At 31.9% G+C, this 21,264-nt stretch overlaps 1 protein-coding gene across 1 annotated transcript; it reads right to left on the bottom strand.

The window, feature by feature from the left end:
- Positions 1–7,663: 7,663 nt before the first annotated feature.
- LOC143229587 (E3 ubiquitin-protein ligase RNF181-like) lies at positions 7,664–18,372 on the bottom strand. Its single transcript, XM_076462145.1, has 6 exons — positions 18,085–18,372; positions 12,703–12,753; positions 12,426–12,508; positions 11,537–11,646; positions 11,186–11,260; positions 7,664–7,812 (listed from the first exon to the last, which is right to left on the bottom strand). Exons 1-6 carry the CDS (start codon positions 18,162–18,164, stop codon positions 7,753–7,755), a joined length of 459 nt encoding a protein of 152 aa, XP_076318260.1. The 5' UTR covers positions 18,165–18,372; the 3' UTR covers positions 7,664–7,752.
- Between the last annotated feature and the right edge of the window lie 2,892 nt (positions 18,373–21,264).

Genomic DNA, 21,264 nt, shown 5'->3' with positions numbered 1-21,264 from the left:
ACCATCTTAAAAATTTTTTATATTATCCACAAAAAATTGATAACTGAAATGCTGGTGCAACCTGATATTACTTTTATTATTAAAAAAGCTCTTGACAAAGCTATGTCATTTGGAACAGGAGAGTTATAAGTGAGGAAGAACTGAAAGTTTGTATTTAAAAAATATAATAATATTGCTCATGTTTTATAATGTTTTTTTTATTACTGATAATAGTCCCATCTTAACATAAATGGACCCATATTATGGATATTAAAGTCAGGAGAAATACTTTTACCATCATAATTTTTTGGAAATTTGGTAACCTGATAATCATAATGATGAAAGATTTCATACACGATTAAACAGTACTATTATGTGATGGTTACTCACGGTCTTTTATTAACAATACAGTGAGTAGCATTCTACTGGTTACTCAATGCATTCATAGTTTAATATGTAGCTGTTACATACCTCCATAGTCACCCAAAACAGGCCTAAAACAAAGCATAGAGAGAACCAAAGGATAATCAGTCAGTGTGTGCTATCCATTGCACTTTTGCAAAATTGATACATACTTTAGTTGTAATCTACAGAAACTATTACTATTAACATATAGTAATCATCATAGTAAAAGTCACTGAATGTATACATGACCACAACACAACACTGATCATGACAGTGAACGGTTCACTCGGGAAAGATGCAACTGCATGGTCGACAGCTGTATGAAAAGATAAGCATCTTGCACTTGGATGGTCAGTGGCAAAAAATGGATGTGAAATATAAGACACTTGTCTGGTCAACCAATAGCAGGACCATGTTTCTCACAGACTCATTAATAGTCAAAATTGGAGACAGGTGTTTTGTGAAGTATATAGGCAAAGTAAAACTCCCGAAAGACTTGAATTCTCAACTGATAACAAGATGAATTCTAAGTCACAGAAGCATATTATATAGAATACCAAACTAGTAAGGCATAGCCCATAAGCAATTTGCTAAGATTTCCAAGTGATGTCATCATTAGTGTAATAAATATAGCACTGACTTTACAATCCATTATAAGCTAACTTGTGCTAATTATGTGATGATGTTTGCAGAGAAGAAAACAATCTACAAAACTTGCACAAGAATATTACTATACTTGTCTAAATTAAAACTTTAAGTTCTCCCTCACCAGTTACTTCCCTGCTTCAAATGTTCCCATGGAGAGCTTATAATAAAAGTAAAGAGAACAATTTCAAGTTACCCAGTACTTCACTTTTCTAATTTTAGAATGCGGAGGATAATATGTATTTGGAAATATAAGCTATATTTTGAAAGTACATTAAAAATTGAACTGATAAGTAATACATCTAACTCCAAGTTGCCATTTTTAAAGAACTCTACATTTTTTCAAACTCTTGCACACTATCCCTTTAGTCAAAAATGAAATAGTAAAACTTACAGGGTTGAAACACAGGAAAATTCTTAAGTTTATTAAACTAATGGTCTCAGTTTTATATGTTACCCTGCAGTGTTTACTGGTTAAAATTTACCTTCATTTCAATGTAATTTAAGTACCAGTGCTATTAAGTTTGATGAACCAAGACTAGTTATTATGATGGTGGTGTAACAGGCAGTGTCAGGAGGCTAGCAGTTGGAGTTTCAACTATTACTGACAGTCACAATTTACTTATATTAAGTGAGGATTACAGTGGCAAGTGGAGCACACAAGCATTAACTTAAGGAAGTTAACAGTTAAAGATTCTGACTTTCAGACTAAGATTCAAAACACTGAAACTTTTAACGTACTATTCACAACATTCTCAGTTACAATCAATTTGAAGAATAACTTGGATTAAACTAATACAACTTTTTAACATAATAAATATTACTAAATTGAGTTGACCATTTGTTAACTATGCTACTTGATGCTATAGAAGATGGCAATATTTTACTTGTAGACAGTTAAGGCAAGAAACTATGGGTAGTTCCACCTCAAGGGTAGTTGTCTTTTACCTGCCTGAATCTTCTTTTTTATTAACTGCTACAACGTCAGGTGAGTCTTCTGACTTGAGACTTGACTTCTCAACTCTTTGACCTAACTTCTGAATTATTTAACTCTTAAATGATTTTTGAGCCTCAAACATGGGTTTTTGTACTAAATCCTTTTGGTAATCTTATGATCTTACAAACAGTGTACAAAACTACCCACAAGTAGATCTGGTACTTAATTGGTTATTTTACCTTTAACATTTCATAACTGTCAAAACCACTGGTTCATTGGTTGTAGGTAAAGTCAATAAATCTGTAGTCTTCTTGCTTGTATCCTTACACATATTTTAAAGATGGATATTATATCAAAGTTCCAACTTATTCCTTTTCTTGGCAACTTTTAGGCACGATAATGTAAATATTTGCTGTAACCTTCTCACTGCTGCAGTGGTGCCATTCTGTAAATAATGATCTAATTTCCCATTTCTAATGAGACGTCCTTGATTTTTTTCATGACCTCTATAGAATCGTTTGGGAAAAAGTATAAACACGGACATTTCTGAACATGTCTCTCTTCTTAGCAAATTGTTGTTATATAATCATTTTTTGTGACCATATATCACTCTTCTCCATACTGCATATAATAGCTCAAAACTTGAAGCATTTTAAATGCTCAAAAATACTGCAAATGCTTCAGTGTAGCATATTACAAGTAGAGTTGGAATACACAAATATACTTCCTACCTTGAAATTGTTAAATGATTCAAGCCTTTTCACATTTGTATTATTATTTAAAATGTATACATTTTTCCTTTTATCTCCTCATATTTGTCATTATCAAATTTAAAGCCCAAAATGATCCATGTAGTTCACTTAAAACAAGTGTAAAGTATTACTGGAGCAGCAGCAGTTGACAATGTTTACAAGAACAAAGTGCACAGTCTGGAGAAGAAAATGGTTCATACTTTTTTCTTTTAACATGCAGCATATTATTTTATTTCTTTATTATGAAACAAGTCACACAGTGTGCTATCTGCTATTCCAACCTTTGGAATCAAAACCTCATTTTTAGCATCATAAGCTCTCAGACTTAATGCTGAACCACTTTATTACATAATAAGTATGAAGCTACTTGCAAATTGTTATTGTTAATGTAATTTTTAGTTTGTTTTGTTGGTATATTTTAATAAATTAGTTTTTGTAAATGTTTTTATTGCACTTAATGTGATCCATACTTCTCACAAGTTTCAGCAGCGTCATTGAGCATGTACAACCATAAGTGCACTTATAAACTATCAAATTAACATCACAGTTGTTTTCCACTAAACTGTTGGGTCAGTTTTGACATATTTTAATAAGCATTCTTCAGGTATTTTTCACTAATATTAGACAGTTAAAAATGTTAACCTTTTACAAATAATGTAATAGTACAAGCTAATAAATAATTAATAATGAATTATTCCAATAACTGTTTATACCCATAAATTGATGTTTGCTACTTATCAGTTCAACATAAAACAGCAATGATTAATAAGCTTACAGACAAGGACTAAGGTTCATATATATTGCTATATAGTTCCACTAATTGATACAAGATAAAAAAAAATGTTATCTTACATTTACAAACTACAGCTGGAGACACCTGTGTACAACAGTTATTACTGAACACTTGTAACAGTTAGACATCCACTTGATTGAATAGATGACAGGTAAGGTACATTGATGCAAAATCCCTGATGGAAGAGAGGAAGTTTCTTACAACAAGAATAAATTAGACACTCCATCTCATGATGGAGACCTAGAGACCATGTGTATGAAACCACCCATCTAATACTTGGTGACTGGAAATATACCAGGTAGCAAAAGCTTGAAGAAAACAGGTAGAGAGAAGACTGATGAAGCATCTGTAGTCACCACAAGAGCTCAAGAAAAGGAAGCAAGAATTTTCAAGCTCAAAAGGAGACATCTAGATTTATGAGAACTGAAGGAAGCACAAAAGAAACCTTCCACTGCAGAAACTTTGAGACAGTACCTAGGAGAAAATCAAGCAGTTGACAATAGGGAAAAGTATTTGCAGAAATGAGAAACATAAAGGAGTACTAATATGGATTTATCAAGGCAGTTATAGTGTGGAGAGGTAAACAGATCATAGTACTAAAAGAATATCAGACTTAAACGATGATGCTGGCTCATGAGTCAATTGTGGGAGGACACCTAGAAACAAAGAAAATGGTAGAACTAATGTAACTGACTAGGGATCACTGGAGATGTGACATCTGCCAAAGGAAAATACCTAGAAGGATGGTAGTCAAGGTGCCAGTGGATGAAGAGCCATTCACCAGAGTAGCTGTGGACTTGATTAGACCATTAGCATCTGTTTCTGGCATGGACAACCAGTATTTGCTGACAGTAGTTGACTTATCTGATACATTATCCAGAAGCCATAGCACTGATGATGATAGAGATGGAGAAAGTTACAAAAGCTCTCCTGGAAGTATTCTGCAGATTAGGTTTTCCAAAAGAAATTTTGAGTGACAGAGGGACCAGGTTTACTTCAGAACTGATGCAAGAGGTATGCAGACTCATCTGTACTTTAACACCCCATACAACCCCAGATATAATGGGCTTTTGAGAGAATCAATGGAGTTTTAATGAGCATGCTGAAGAAGAGATCATGTGACTAAGACAGGTACCTGCAAGTAATATCTGCTTATACAGTCCCACAAATAATCACAGTTTTTTCAACATTTGAGTCGTTTATTTTATGAATGATGTTGGAAATGTGTGATTCTGTGCAATTTTTATTTAATAATCATTTTAATTTAGTATTGGGTTTTGGGGGTTAATTTGAAATCAACACTTCTGTAATCATAAACAACACAAATACACTGACAAAATGAACAAAACCCTTTCAGACAATATGAAATTTAAACCCATTCCAAATAACCCAATAGCACACATTAAAATAACTAAATGAAACCTTGTTACAAATAAAGAAAAAACTTCATTACTGAAGATATTTATTTTTATCTAAGGACAATTGGACTCGTGCATACAACAGCCTTATGGCATTTCCACATCACACAAATAAGACAGCTCCATATGACCTATACTACCCACTTATTACTAACTTGTTTAACTACAATTGTGATAAATATACACAGCCTGTGCCCTGACACGTTACATAATTTCTGCAGGTTCCTTTTTCAAAGATGTCTTCAACTTCAGAAACACATCACATGAACTAAATCCCAAAGCCTTGATGACCAACTTTGAAGTCTCATTTTTCATGAAAGTTTTCATCAGAGACTTGCTTGAATTTTCACTTGATCTCTACAGTAGTGACCCCAATCCTATAATTCACGTCCCCAACACACTTTTTGTTTCCTATTTAGAATTCACAACAAAAACCATCTTCACTTTCATCAGCAAAGACTTTCTACAAACTGATGATTTAAGCATAAGCAACCCTTTTTCAACTGTTCTTTCCAACTAATTTATGATCCAGATTGAAACACAAGCCATACAAATTGCATTTGATCCTTCCCTATACTGGTAGAAATATGTCAACAATACTTTTCCCAGAATAACTTCAATGGAACACATAAGCTCCATTCACCCTAACATTAAATTCACCATTGAACATGAATATAACAAACAGTTGGCTTTTCTAAACCTCAGCTTCAGATCTGACACAAATTTTTCTTTATACCTATATCAATGAATATAATCAAACATCTAAGCACATCCTCTACATTCCTACACTCAGTTACACAACCCCCTTCAAACATGTGGTCATCTCTTGGTCAGTTACCTCTTTCCTTCTTTGTGAACCTGATAATGACCAAAGAAGGTCAAAACATTGTTCACTCCTCTACGTAAAAAAGTTTTCTCAACCCAAACCAGCCGTTATTACATATAAATACAAATTTTGGTTTTGTTATATATTCTAATCTGTATAATATTGTTGTCTTTCATACACAGTATGGATTCTACTGTGCTTTAATAAAAAGCATGTACAATATTATTCTTTATTATTAAGTTGACTTATTAGTTACCTTTGATAACAGTTAATCCTTAAAACTTTTGCATTGAAGCTCAACAAGAGTTCTCACAATAGTCGTGTTTTTAGGTTTTACATTTACCTAAGTAAAATTATCTAGTACCAGTTGTTTCAATGGTCTCTAAGCAGTAATTACAGTCAGAACACTATATACTCCTCTCATCCTTTTAGATGGTTTTATATTTCACTGGTCTTTAAGAAATGCCTACAATCAGCATATAAAATATGTTCTGTTTCTGTTGAGTACCACTTCCTTGATTTTCAGACAGTGCTTAAAATTGCATATTAGGCATTTCCCTTCTTAACTGATGTTTGGTGGTGGTGTTTCCCTCATCTCCAAGTAATGTCTATTCAGTTTGTTCTTCCCATTGGACTATTGTAGATAGATTGGTATTACTAAGACTAGTACAAATATATTATCAAAATTTTATTGGTTTTTTTTTTTGTTACTCCAATATACTGGATTCCATTTTCATAAGGATGATGTACATGGAGTTTTCTCTCTCCACATGATGTTTAGATAAATCGTTGTGTACTAATCATGGCCAAATAGAGAATCTCAAAAACGTCATCTATGAAATTCCATGTTCCTGTTATGATACATACATTAGAGAAACAGGAAGGAAACTTGCGACAAGAATAAAAGAACATAAAGATAGTACAAGACTCATGAAAACACAAAATTCAGTCACTGCAGAGCACACCATGTCAAATGGACACAGAATAAATTGGGAGAAAACTAGAATCATCAACATAGACAAGTTCTGGAAGACAAGAAAAATCAAAGAATCATTTTGTATTAACACTATTAAACCTTCAGTAAACAGAGATTCTGGATTAGATATGAGTAACCTGTGGCTACCATTGGTTGAATCAACAGGACACCTCTCCTCCAATCAGAAACAGTGATAATCCAACCAATCACAACATGCTCTCCACAATCCACCAGGACACTGTAAAAGACTGACAACATCTTACACACACTGACCTGAAAGCAGAAGACCTCTGAAACATTGTCCTCTACACTTGTGTCTTCACAACAGGCAGTTGCTGTCCATTCTACAAAGTTTCACCAAGCACATTAATGTTTTTGAAAGAGTAGCCAGGTGTTGCTGACTTCTATGCTAAGGTAACATTTATCACTTAGGTGGATGTAGAAGGCTTTTTTCCCTTCTTTTTTCTCATGCATGGTTTATATTAAACTATTTCAGTATTATTCTAGTTATTTATATGGTCTTCACCTTTAGTAGATGGACTATTGTAGATAGATTGGTATTACTAAGACTTGGACATATATGTTACTGAAATGTAATTTTTTTTTTTTTTTTGTTACTCCAATATACTGGATTCCATATTAGCAAAGAGGATTTATATGGAGTTTTCTCTCTCCACAGGGTGTTTAGATAATTTGTTGTGTACTAATCATGATCAAATTATATTGTGGCCTCTGAATACTGTTCCGACTTAATGCTATTTACTTGTTTTCTATATTTCAGAGACCTCCGATATGAGTATTATGCCTACATTAAATATTGTCAAACTTTAACAAGTAAATGCAATATTAAAAATAAAAATACTAAAAAACATTGGCTTGTATCCCTTTCTTTTAGTTGTTGGGGTAAATATGAAGGCTCAGTATCATAACCATTTTCATGTGAAGATTTTTTATTAAAAGTTATTTTACACATTTAGTCACCCATTATTTAGCAAACTTTAATCCAGGAATGCCATTTCCACTACGTAAACATGGAATCATGTAGAGTTTCAAGCATTTCTTGTTGCTTAGCAAGGCTCTTCTGAAAAGACCAAAATTAACTTCATTCAGACATATTTAAGTTTATTTATTATTGAAAACAAACTAAAAATTGCATAACAAATTATTTTAGTGCATTATGGTAAGTTTTATAATCTTTCCAAGCTATGAATAACAACAGGCTTAAGAAGTAAAGCTTTTGGATACTTATGGGTACTTAAAATTTATGGAAGTAAAAAAAAACCCACTCCTTATATTTTTATTAATTTGGCTAACAAGAGGAAAATGCAAATGTGCTTTCATATTAGGCATAATCATTTACTGTCTTATCTAGCACTCTAGATAAGTTTTAAAAAAATGAAAATTCAATGTTGGTAATTTGCATATTTTCTAATTTTAGTAATTTGTGTTCTTATCATCCAACACCTGACATTATGTCTGTGTTATTGTGTTTACTAAATGTTTACTTTTTGTATTTCTGTATTATAAGATATTAATGACCAAATAAGGTTATAAGAACATAAATCGAATATAACTCTACTGACATGGGTCAAAGGCCATGTCATAGTGTTTGTAAACTTGCTTTCAAAATTTTGAGTTTAGTATCAAATTAATTAAAAAAAGAGACAGACATTTTAACACAACCATACAGTATCAAAATAAAACATTTGTTGCCATGGTTTGTAGTTAATTGAGCTTTTAATTACCATAAAAACTTTTTACAGGTTTTCTCACATAAACACAACCAGTGTCTACAGCAGTTTAATTAAAGTATAACCCAAAAACTGATTATTTCTGAATTAATACAATAATGAATTAATTGTAATAACTATTTGTAGGTTTTCTAATTGATTTGATTATTAAAGTTACTAGTAGCATAAAGTTATAGGTTAAATAAGCTAAGAAGGTAATATAAACTTATAATTAGTGTTAGTAGAAGTTCATTGGATTAATGAAGAAAACAACTGATCACCATACCAAATCTGCCACATTCAGGGACAGAAAGATTGGTCACAGGAGATTAACCATTCCCTGTGGTAAAGTATGCAACATGAGCTAATACAAATGTGAGAGGGATAGCTTCCACAAGTAAGAAGGAGAAAAAATATATGTTCAAAGCACATAAAAAAGGATGATGAACCACACCAGATACAGAGCATTCTTAGCCAGAACTGTAAAATCAGTGACTAAATATCAAAAGTGTAAAAGCATAGAGTAGCAGGAAGTCAGAAAGGCAGTGGAAATCCACATAAAATACTAGAAGATGGAAAATTCAACCTATGAGAAGGGTCTGTAAAATAGCAGATCCACAGCAAAATCCTGAACTTCCAAGCCACGACAGACCAACAACTGAATGTGGTGCTTGTGGGCCATACAGAAAACAACCACAGTGAGAAAAGCAGAGATTAAAGAAGCATGTGGCTCACAGAAAGGGCTAGGAAGTAACAACAGGGAAGAGGTTCGAGTGCATCATGATAAGAAGATTAAGCACACAAAATTGAAGAAAAGCCTAGAGGATGTAATGATAGAGAAAACCTTCCTCCAGAAGTAATGCCAGAGATGGTTAAGTCAACCAGAACAGCACCCCATTGAAACAAAGGCCATGGTGAAAATGTTTTTTCCATAAGATTGGTTGTTGTTAAGCACAAGCATTACATTTCAGAAATATAAACTCCAGACTCAATAAAAACCAGACAAGGCTGAAGGAAACTTTGAGGAGAATCTAATGTTTGACCATTGTGGACAAATCAAAAGAAGTGAAAGGTGGGTGGATAACTCAGGAAAAAGAAGTCAACTGAGACTTTGAACCATTTTATCCAACACTAGGATGAGTATTCATCACATAGTGAGAAAGCCATCCACTAAAAACTAACAAAAGAACAAAGCTGATTCAAGTGGGATAGATAGATGACAGGCTACTAATTCTTTCCTATCACAGAAATGGCAAAAAGACAGGAGTAAAATGCCATAGTGGGATGAGGAAGTGTCCCATAGCATTCTAAACAAGGAGTTGAAAAGAGGACAAGACAGGAGAAAACCCTTAAAAAATCACTTAAGAAATTCAATAATGTGTAACAATGAAAGTCCACAAGTGTACAAAATGGAAGAGCATAGGGGTCGAAAAGGGGCTCAAAATAAATTGCCTCCAAAATATGAGGTGGTCAGCCCCCAGAAAGGAGGATTTTGGACTGTAAAAACAAATGGTGAACAAAATACTGAGGGAAGTAAATGATAGAAAGTAAGGCAAATTAAGTAATGATGAACCATGTTACAAGATGGGGCAGACTGAGCTGAAGTATAAGAAGCAGGAAGTCTGGAATCCTGGATCTGAGATAAGAATGGGGCCAAGTACGTGGTGCATAATGACAGTAATATAACTGACCTCAGAGTACCTCCAATTGCCAGAACAATCCTAAAAATATGTCCCAAACTATAAATTTAATAAAAAGAAAAGAAAATTGTACCATTCTTTTACATAATTAAAAAATTAAGGAAACAAAAATCATAACAAAAGATGAGAACAGTAAAAGAATAAATTATGTGAAAGTAAAGTGTTGAGAAAAGAATTAACTTTTGTTCATGTTCATGGAGGTTACTGTGCATGAAAGCTATGTTGTCTTGCTACTGGTGGAAAGTGTCATGATGATTAAATCTTAGGCTTACATGATACATGTTAACATGAGTAGAGCTGACTTTTGTTCAAGCCTTGGGGTATGTGCAGGAACTTTCATGGCAAACATGAGGTAATAACTCTTTATTGTGCTGAGAGAAACTAGCATTTTTGAACAGAAAGATACAACTGGTCTTCATATATCTTGTAGGATTTGATGTGAAGGACTTTACAGTGAATCCTACAAGTTATTGTATAATTGGTCAATCATTTTACAATAAGAATGTCCTCATGCTTTGTGTTCATTTCGTAACCAATATACTTTTTTATTCTTTTCAAGCTGGTGTATATGCAAATATACATCATAATATACATACAAGCAAATAGTATGCATATTTTATATGTTTTATTTTTATTTCTAATGCATTTTTATGTAAAATAATTGTATAATTACACTGATACATATATTACCTGAATCATTGTTACCACATATTTATTAATTTTGTTAACTTTTTATACTTATGGTCCAATTCAGTCTGCTTCCAAGCCAATGCACTAACACAAATATTAATGATCATGGAATGCAGAAATAAAAATATATATGCCTAAAAACTTAAGAATTTCTGAAATACATGGAAATCAAGCAGATCACATGTGAATTCAGAGAGTTGGAAGATAGGCTTTATGATCAGGAGTGAAATGTACTCTCCCAGACTCATCTGTGTCACTCATCTTCATTAAAAAACAATAAATATGTATCTCACTTGCTTTATTTAAAATCTGATTTAAAAGAGGAAATCCCTACCTTCTGCCTCTTGTACTCTTCATAATCTCGATCATCAGTGTCCAGCTCATGACGGCAAACAGGGCAGGTGTTGGTCTGGTTAACAAAACATGCTAATTTATTAGTCTAAACTGACAGTTAAACTTAATATTAACTATGAATCAGTATTTAAGGAAGTAACATCTGAATGTTCCAACTAATGTGCAGAAGTAAAACAGAGAAGTTATAATGTTATAAGAGCTTCAGCTCTATTATAAAATACAGATATACTGATTTATATATACCAAATACAGTCACTAGAAAGATATGTATTTTTTATTTGGCCTCTAATATAAAGAACACTAAGTCCTGATCATTTACAGATACACTTACCTTTTCTAACCAAGGAAGAACACAGGAAAAATGGAATTTGTGACAGCAAGGCAGTTGTTTCACAACCTCTCCTTTCTCATAATTTTTCAGACATATCGGACACTTTTCACCTAAGCATGTTTAAACAACTGTTACTCTAAGTATACTTACTACCTGCATAGTGTAACCCCTATATCAGCTAAATTTTCTAATAATTTGAATATTGTTTTTATTAGGAAGAAAAAATGAAAAGGCAATGCTAGTAGTCTAACTAATGCATTTACAGTATCAGAATCTTTATTGTTTACTTAAAGTTATGCACAAAGCTACATGATGGGCAATACGTGCTCTGTCCATCAGGGGTATCAAAACCCAATTTCTAGCACAGTAAATTCTTAGACATATCTCTGTACCACTAGGGGTCATTTTTCAACCACTCTGTAGTATTTTCAGTGTTAATTATACCAAAGACAAGAATAATTTTATGCTTAGGTGTTCAGAACATCATCAGCTACACATTTGTTTTGTGTGCATATGCCACTGTATGTCACTAATTATATTATCAAGAAGTTAGTTTTAAGAATATATAACAGTTTTGGAAAATACAGTTTCTAGTTCCTCATAAGTTGCATATGGTCAAGACAAATCTATATTTATAAAACTGTTATACTGCAACATTGCCATTAACACTACCAATAACCATCACAACAGATATAAGCATTCTTCATTGTATCTTAGAATGAAACCAAACATGATTGGAGTTATCTTTCAGCATAGTTTTTAGAGCTTGTACTATTCTTATACTAATAAATATTCACCATCAATTTGAGGTATATTTTTGTAAAGTACAAAAAAAATTTTATCTTCCAAAAATTTTACTGACAAGATTAACATCTTTCAAGAGTTATACCTTCTGAAAAACTTTCTACTGTTTTGAGTTTGGATATAGCTGCTTTTGATGCTGGAGGCTTTCTCCTTGCACCAGGAAAAAGTCTAAAAAAGAAAACTAAATAATCATAATGCATAACATAATTTGTAAAAATAAATCATCACTAAATATTTTAAATATCAAAACAATCATCTACAATATTAATGCACTAAGAGATTTATGCAGCTTTTTTTATTTATTTCTCAATTTATTCCAATTTGTTTTACAAAAAAAAGAGTAAAAGAAAAAAGCACTTTACCGTTCAAATTCTATCTGAAGATCAACTCCTACTCCAGTGTCTAAAAGCAATCTAGATTTAAAAAAAAATTAAAACACTTAACTGCAGTTGTTAAGTACATGGAGAGATGTACTACTAATTATACTTTTCTTATCCTACATTTACAAATACGTCTAAGAGAAAGTACTTGACAATTATCAACCTGTGATAAAAGGGACGCATAAATTATTGCAGGGAATTTGCATATATGTAAAGCTGAATAATCATTTCATGAAATGTCCTACAACACTCCACAACAGCCCCTAGAGAGTATGAAACAGCTGCAACTGAAAGCCTTAACCCCTTCATTATGGGTTAGGTGGAATCCACAAGCTTTTAATGATAAAAGTGTCCATGAAAATAAATATACTATGATTTTTGATAATGTAAGCATATGTTTACTAAAGTTTGCAAGTTATTGGTGAACATTACAAGGCTTTTGTACACAAAATATCAGGCATTTGATTTAAGTATTATAATTGTTTTAATCAAAGATTTTCTTGTAAATTTTTTTCTGAATGTTGACTATCCAACATGCAGAGTAATTTCATCTTAAGATTAAAAATACTTTTATGCATTAGAAAATTTTCAAATTTTGTATGTGAAATCTTTATATTTTAACCATTATTTTCACTATTCAATCAATCTCTGTAGGTGTTTGATATTGCTAAAAATAAACACCATAAGAAATTATGAAATAAATATAAATCATGCTTTTTTTCTTTCTAGAATGACTACAAATTATAACTCAAGAACACAAATATTTAGTCTAAATAGCTTAAGCTTCATAATATTATACACTTATATATATATTTATTATTGTTATTATACTTACCTTTCAGCACTGTTAACTAATGTCATAGAAGTTACAATGACACAGCAAACAAGCACTCATATTACCATATCCACGAATATAAAACAAACCTTTATAAAGTGGCCTGTCTTGGCAGTGTATAAGAAGATTAATATTTTGTAAAATACAGTCATATTTCAGTTATAATACATTATTACTACTTACAAACAAGTTTTTAAACTCATTATTCTTAAATCATACAAAAGTAAATAAAGAAGTATAGCAAATAAATATATCTTCTAGTTACGAACTTTGCACTTGATTGCTAAGCCTAAAGAAATGTGAAATGAAATAATTTTTAGGTTCTTATATATATACATTTAAATAACAGACATATTATAAATTACTATATTGATACTATAAAATTCCATTATAATTAAATAAGTTTAATAACTAAGTTGTTTTTCAGTCTAGTAAATATGAAATTTCAAACAGACTAAAGACTCAACTTACTAGCATGAAGGTTTGTGTTGAACAAAATATATTATGTGGTGATATTTGAAAACCACTTGGGAGACTTTCTGAGCTTTCAATTGGTTATTGACATGTCACATTTAAAAGCATATAAGGAACCATTTCTAAAAATGGAAAGAGGTGAGTGGTGCCACTCTGATTCAATACATGGAGTGATATCCCAGAAAATAGAAAAGACAGGAGGTTCTTATTTTATATTCTAGCTTCAAACTATTGGTAATTTAAGTTTCTAATTCATACAAAGCTTCATACTTTGTATTTTGGTATCACAAATATCTAATTTGAGCCAGTGCTGTATTCAACGTACCACATAAAAATCAATGTTTAGATGTGTTTTATTTTTTTTACATTTACTTTTAAATTAAGAAATTAAATAATGCATGAAATGAAATTTTGAGTTATAATCTACAGTTTGATACCAAACTTAAGATAAGTTCATAAAACAAGAGTTCAATAAAATTTTGAATGCAAGTCAACAAATGGGATGATATTGGTCTCTGACCTATGAAAGGATTAAACAGCCAAATAATGTTCTAAGTAGTGAAGAAATACCTTATTCTAAGAGACCAAAAGACATCTTTAATTCCATATCCTACTTAAAATACATGAAACTGCTGAATATACTTTATTTCATATTTCCTCAATATTTTCATGAATTTTCTTAGTGTAGAACTTTCCAGTTTTCCATAAAGATGCCATTAAAGCTCTCCCACCACTATTACGGCAGTATTTTATATATATGAAAGTCATTCTCTTGGTATATTAGTTTCCACTGTCAACACACATACCAAGTTTACCATACAAGTGTTTATTCTGCTGAACATCTAATAAACATGATCTTTATCTGACAACAGAGAACAAGATTATACAAAGAATACATTCACAAGCCCAACCATGTGTTTTTTAATGAAGCCAATTCTTCAGTGAACTTGATAACAATGAGCATTGTGACATTAGTTAGAAATCAACTAGTTACTTTTATTGTTTAAGTCTTTAAAATCTTACTCGTATATTTTGTCCAAGAACTGTTTTTTGCAACATGGGAGCACTTTCAACAACTTTGTACACTATCATTACTTATTATTATAAACAATTTAGATAGCTGAAGTAATTATAAAGACAACACTTTAAAGCCTAAGACAATGAACTTGAACTGGTTAGAGCAAAGTCTTTCAATGTCACCAAATATCTAAACTTCTACATTTAATAGTTTTAAAATACCATAAATATAACAATGTACCATTTGATCCTTCAGGGTTGTCCTTTCATATCAACTACCAACAAAAATAAAAGTTGAAATCAAATCCATCTTTCACTTGTTTTCAGGAAATCACCAATTCCTCTTTTAAACTTTTATAAAAGTATTAGCCTCCACTAATGCCAATAGCTTTGCCATCCATAAACTTAAAACCATTAAAAAAAACTTCAACTGGAGCCAAGACTTTCTTCTCCAAATCTTAAATTCTGTCCTCTTATCTTACTGTCTTCAGAACAGGGTACAAAGAAATAAGATGCCATTCTACTAGTCCCATGAATAATCTTTCAAACTTTAATAAGATCACCTCTTACCATTCTTTTTCCAAAGAGAAATAAAATACCTTAATATATTTACATAATCTTTCTGTCCTCTAAATCATCTAAGTAGTCTTCCCTGAATGCCCTCCAAAGCTGCACAAAACATCCAAAGAGTGACCAAACTCGTGAGTTAACATTTTCCAAACACTGAAAATGAAATTCTGATAAATACATCTGCTTGCAAATAGCTTTCCCAATTTGTGTTGCCCTCTATATGTAAACTTTTTCATTATCACTAGCATTAGGGCTTTCACCTAAATTCATGTGTTTCTACATGATACTGCCAAGTTATTGCATAGAAGTTCCCAAAGAGAACCAATGAAGTGCAACACCCTATACCTTGGGAAAGAGAGTATCATAATCATGGGTAGAAGACCAAAGTGCAATTTAACACTCGTGACAGGCTTTCAGGAGTGCCATGTGCAATATGGCTAGCACACACCAGACTGTATATGGTAGACTGACTCCAGTCCAAAACCAGGTATCACTGGGAATTCAGCTTCTAAGCTGCAATAGGAATAGGGTCCCTACCATTTTCACCTGAAGTCCAGTAAGACAAAACAAGATTGTAACATTCAAACTTCAACCAATTGAGGATTCGGTTCACCCTGTGCCAGCCCAATACCAGACCAACCAAGAAATCAACATCTGGGCAATAGATTAGGGAAAAGCCAGCTAGAGGGATGACCTTTACTATACACATAGAACATCACGTTACTCTTTACAAAGTGGAACTGGTCACACTCACAAAGCAGCCTCCGTAGTTCTGGTAAGAGGCAAAAACTCCCATGCTCCACATTAGAAAAAGAGGCTGGGAGTATACTAAGTATCTGGAATTATAAGTTCACTCCATAAAGACTTCTTTACATTAGCTGACTCCAAGTGGCACAGCTGTATGTCTGCAGACTCACACCACTAAACACTGGGTATCAATACCTGTGGTGGGCAGAGCATAAGTAACCCATTGCATTGCTTTGTGCTCAATTATAAACAAACAAAAAATCTTTACCTACTTATCACAGAACAATCATAAATCACACTGATGGATTCAACCAATACTCCTTTCACAAAAAATGTTCATCTTTGTTATCTAAACCATCCACCCTATTCCCTATATTTATATGCTATTTACAAATACACACACAGACACATAGTATATGATGAGAAACTAAAAACCATCTATCCATTTATTCCTGCAAGCAGTGAGGAGTGTCTTTTAGGAAAGGTAATGTCTTCAGCAATCTACAACCACAGAGGGAACACAGAAATCAGATTTCTCATTAAGATTTTAAAACTCTTAAGTAGTAGAAAATCAAACTTAAAGCTTTAATAAAAGACAGTGTAATCAAAGAAAGTAATTGTCACTCTTTAATTCTATATCATAATCTCCTCTTGTATCAATCTTATTTGATTTATAACCAAGTCTATGACTCCTACTTTTATATCCTGATGTATATTTTATCACCATAGATCTCATCACTACAATTTTTTCCCTCAAATATGTTACATCATTATACATGTTTAGAAAACAAAACTCTTATATAAGCTCAAAATCAATGGTATAAATGTTGCATTACATGTACAGAATATCTGGAATGTACAATAACTTCATCCTTTTTTTAGCAATCCATTTAATTAGATTACTATCAATAAACAAAATTTCAAGGTGTAAACAATTAAAGTTATTTCATTAACTGTTGGTTTATTATTGCATGAAATAATGTTGCCAGTTAAAGGTTAGTATCTTTTATCTATCAATTGTCAGCAAGGATAATAATGAAGAATTTTCATTAAAAATGCATTGTCTGTTGGCGTGTACTAATATCACTATTCAACTAAAATGACTTAATAGTATTCCTTTGTATACAGCTTATCATAATTGGCTTACTACTTTATCAAGAAATGTCTGATTGTCATTAAATGTAGCACTGTTTTAACTGTTTACTATCCTCCTTCAAAATGATGTAATTGTGATTAAGCATGCTCATTGATACTGCTAAAAAGCATAGAAAAAAGCTGTGGAACAAGTTAAGTGCTTTAAAAAAAATCTATAAAAATACTACTATTTCTTCATTAAAATGCACAACTAAATCTTATAGAAAATTACATCTTCAATAAGTTTCAGGGTCAAAGACACTAATAATTTTGTTTTAGTACCCATGGCGGACACCACAGAGCTCATCATGTGGCTTTTTGCTTCACAATAAACGATTTATTATCCTCTACGTACAAAAACAAAGAAACAAACAAAAAAGGCATTACAAGCCATCACACCCGTAACACATTTATGAGTATACTTCTTAAACTTTGAAAATGATTTTGACAGTGAAAAACTTTAGGAATTTAGGGAGAAATTACATAAAATTTTAATTTTTAATAACAGTACTAACAATAAGATATTAATGTTTGGAATGTTTGGCTCAATATACTTCATAAACAACAAAACTATTCTTATAGCTTACCTTGCTAAGTGAAGTAGATCGTCAGGTCGTTCTCCACAATCTAAGGGTTTACAGTTGTGTTCATCATAATAACAAGCCATTTCTTTATCTTAGTAAAACTTACAGTAATTTACAACCTCATAAAACACAAGTCCTGATATATGAGATCTAAATAAACCAGTAATGATACAATTTATTAGTACGTTCTCATAATCCTACTATTCTTCCATTTCTAACTCAACTTCTTCGAACAAGATACAAAATGACACAACAATTTTGAACTGTCTGAACCCCCTCACTGTACGAAGTAAATATATATATTACATATTTAAGGTACCGTTGTTATATTGAACACTTTCGTAACATTTATTTATGCAGTGTAATACCTTAAAAGTTACGAGTTGAAGGCCGAAAAATATTGAATCATTAATAAAACAATAAACTTGAAAGTTCTAAAAAGCATCACGAAGAATTCAATTGTTTTGTTTTTTACCTAACTCTTTATTTTACTCATTTTAGGTTTAAAATCATCGTTCTGTCTAGCACTCTAGCTGCCGTGTTCTCCTATGGTACAGAAGGCCTCTTTTACAGCGACTTGAGAAGGAAGCGAAAGATATATCTGAATGACTATTTTTACACGCCTTTCATTTTGAATCCGAAATAAACAGTTTAAGAGGAACGTGAAAATATATCCACAGTTTACATGATTTTTATCACACATGTTATATCCATTTTCAGTCAGATTTTTATTAATTTTTTTATGTTTTGGGTACTATTCGTATCAATATATTCATGTAAGTGAAATTATTTTTTTATTTCTTATTTCTCAAATGTTCGGTTTAAATAAAAGTGATGAAAGAAAGAAAGTGATTTTAAAACCATAAGTAAAATACATAAGCAATACTTTTGAATTAGATTGTTTGTTTTGGAATTTCGCGCAAAGCTACTCGAGGGCTATCTGTGCTAGCCGTCCCTAATTTAGCAGTGTAAGACTAGAGGGAAGGCAGCTAGTCATCACCACCCACCGCCAACTCTTGGGCTACTCTTTTTACCAACGAAAAGTGGGATTGACCGTCACATTATAACGCCACCACGGTTGGGAGGGCGAGCATGTTTGGCGCAACGCGGGTGCGAACCCGCGACCCTCAGATTACGAGTCGCGCGCCTTACACGCTTGGCCATGCCGGGCCTTTGAATTAGAAACTCCAACTATTTATCTGATTGAAATATTTAAATATTTCATAGCAAAAACATCAATTTATGTATCTATTCAAGCTACTTACAGTAGCAAAATGATAGGTATAGCCACTACCGTAATGTCCAGCCACTTGTTACAATCACAATTATTATAATGTAAACGTTTTTCCAAGCTGGTGAAGCATAATTATGAGGAGTTGTACTTCTCATAATATTTGTCATGTCCCAGTCAATCTAATACACTTTGTATTGAACGAAATACGTCATCAGTGATGAATGTGGCAAACCTATTGTGGTTGGAATTATTTTTTATATATTATTCTACTTCTTGAAAATCCCTAAATATAAAGCACACTGCTAAAAGTATAATAAATCTAATACTAATATCTTATGACAAGAATAATTAACTTTTGATTAAATTGATTGGTTTCTTTGATTCAGAAATTTGCGCAAAGCTACAAGAGGGTTATCTCTACCCAATATTGAACAATATTGAGATAAAAGAAGATTGTTAATAAACAACACTCACTGTTAGGTTTTCGGTTACACTAATCGAGTGGTGGGATTTGATCCCACTCTTATAACGCAATCTCAGATCTATAATCCGACAAATTAACATCAGTGCATGCCCGACCCTAAAACAAATCTTTTCAAGTTATGTACTGATGGTAAAAATTGCAAAAATTACTTTCTAAGTCTTCAAAATTGTTGTGACTGTTAGAATAATTATTAAAAAATAAAATCCTTATGATGAGACAAGACAAGACAAAATATGTAGATTTTACTATTGATCGGTGGAAGGCAGAACACAGACACAGATAACCTATTGTGTAGCTTTGTGTTTAATTAAAAAAAAAGCTTTTGACCGTCATAACAATCTGTTAATTTATTTTGTTTTTAAAGTTCATTAAACAGCACTATATTAGTTTCTATTTTTTTCTTATTAGTAAATTATATAAAAACATTATGATTACATTGAACCAAAATATAAAAGAATTAAATGAGTTGACTCTAAAATATCACCAATCACATTAGGTAAAGAATATATTTATGAGCTGGTTAAAATGTGAATAGTTTGACGAGACAGGGATGTTAGTTCAAGTATAATGAAGAAGGTATCAAAATAATTTTGTACTAATAATAACTTAGGCCTTTGTTAAATAATGTTTTATATGGGATAGGGGAACGTAGATATAGTTTCCCATCTTTTTTCCTTAGTAATAAAAAATACATAACCTGTACATTTTATACAGGATTGACCTCGAACTTTCATGAATTGTTTCACTTAAATTATTAGTTTACAATTTCATTAAGCCTTCAGTGTATAGTGTCCTTATTTAGGCTTGGGCCCTATTTAAAATATGACATCATATAAATAAAGATCACTTAATTAGGAGTAAGAAAAAAAAAGATTGATTTGTTTATCCTACCATTAATAGTGGTTAATTTTTGACAACCTGTCGGAGAGGGGAAACCTGTGAGAGATATTAATTTTAAACTTTTAGAAAAGTTTACCAAAACAGTAAATTTTATTACTTAAGTCAACTCATATTTTAGCGTGGATGATGGACTCAAATGTGCAAAATAGTATTATTATAACTTAAGCCTACTGTACACTAAACTGGTTACGTTTATCAAAATATGATGTAACCTATCTAAGTATTACTAAATTGTATTTACAGTTGTACTAGTATTCATGAGATACTTGTCATTACGCTATGTTAGTTCCAGAGACAAGATAAAAAAGTTAACATAGATTGAAGTATTATAATAAGGCCTACATCTCAGTTAAAGTGTAACGTTAATATTTAATAATAGAACTTTTTTATATTAGGTACAAAAGACAAACATCAACGACCAATCAGAGAGAATAGTTAATATATCCTAGACTTTAGCTTTACATCAACGTTAGTGATTATGTATCAGAATAATATTAATGCCTGTTTTCCTGTAAATTAGTCTCATGTGATAGCATACTATAATTCCAATGACACACATTATTGG

Source organism: Tachypleus tridentatus, chromosome 10 (genome assembly GCF_004210375.1).
Source record: "Tachypleus tridentatus isolate NWPU-2018 chromosome 10, ASM421037v1, whole genome shotgun sequence".
Classification (NCBI taxonomy): Eukaryota; Metazoa; Arthropoda; class Merostomata; order Xiphosura; family Limulidae; genus Tachypleus; species Tachypleus tridentatus.
This window is presented reverse-complemented; position numbering and strand designations above follow the sequence as displayed.

What these genes read in the sequence shown, in the direction of transcription:
- LOC143229587 (XM_076462145.1), bottom strand. Translation starts at nt 18,164, where the DNA reads ATGGCTTGTTATTATGATGAACACAACTGTAAACCCTTAGATTGTGGA. An exon ending in AGTAGAAAGTTTTTCAGAAG is followed by an intron (nt 11,647 to 12,425) that starts GTATAACTCTTG and finishes AAACATGCTTAG; the next exon opens with GTGAAAAGTGTCCGATATGT. An exon ending in TTCTTCCTTGGTTAGAAAAG is followed by an intron (nt 11,261 to 11,536) that starts GTAAGTGTATCT and finishes TTTGTTAACCAG; the next exon opens with ACCAACACCTGCCCTGTTTG.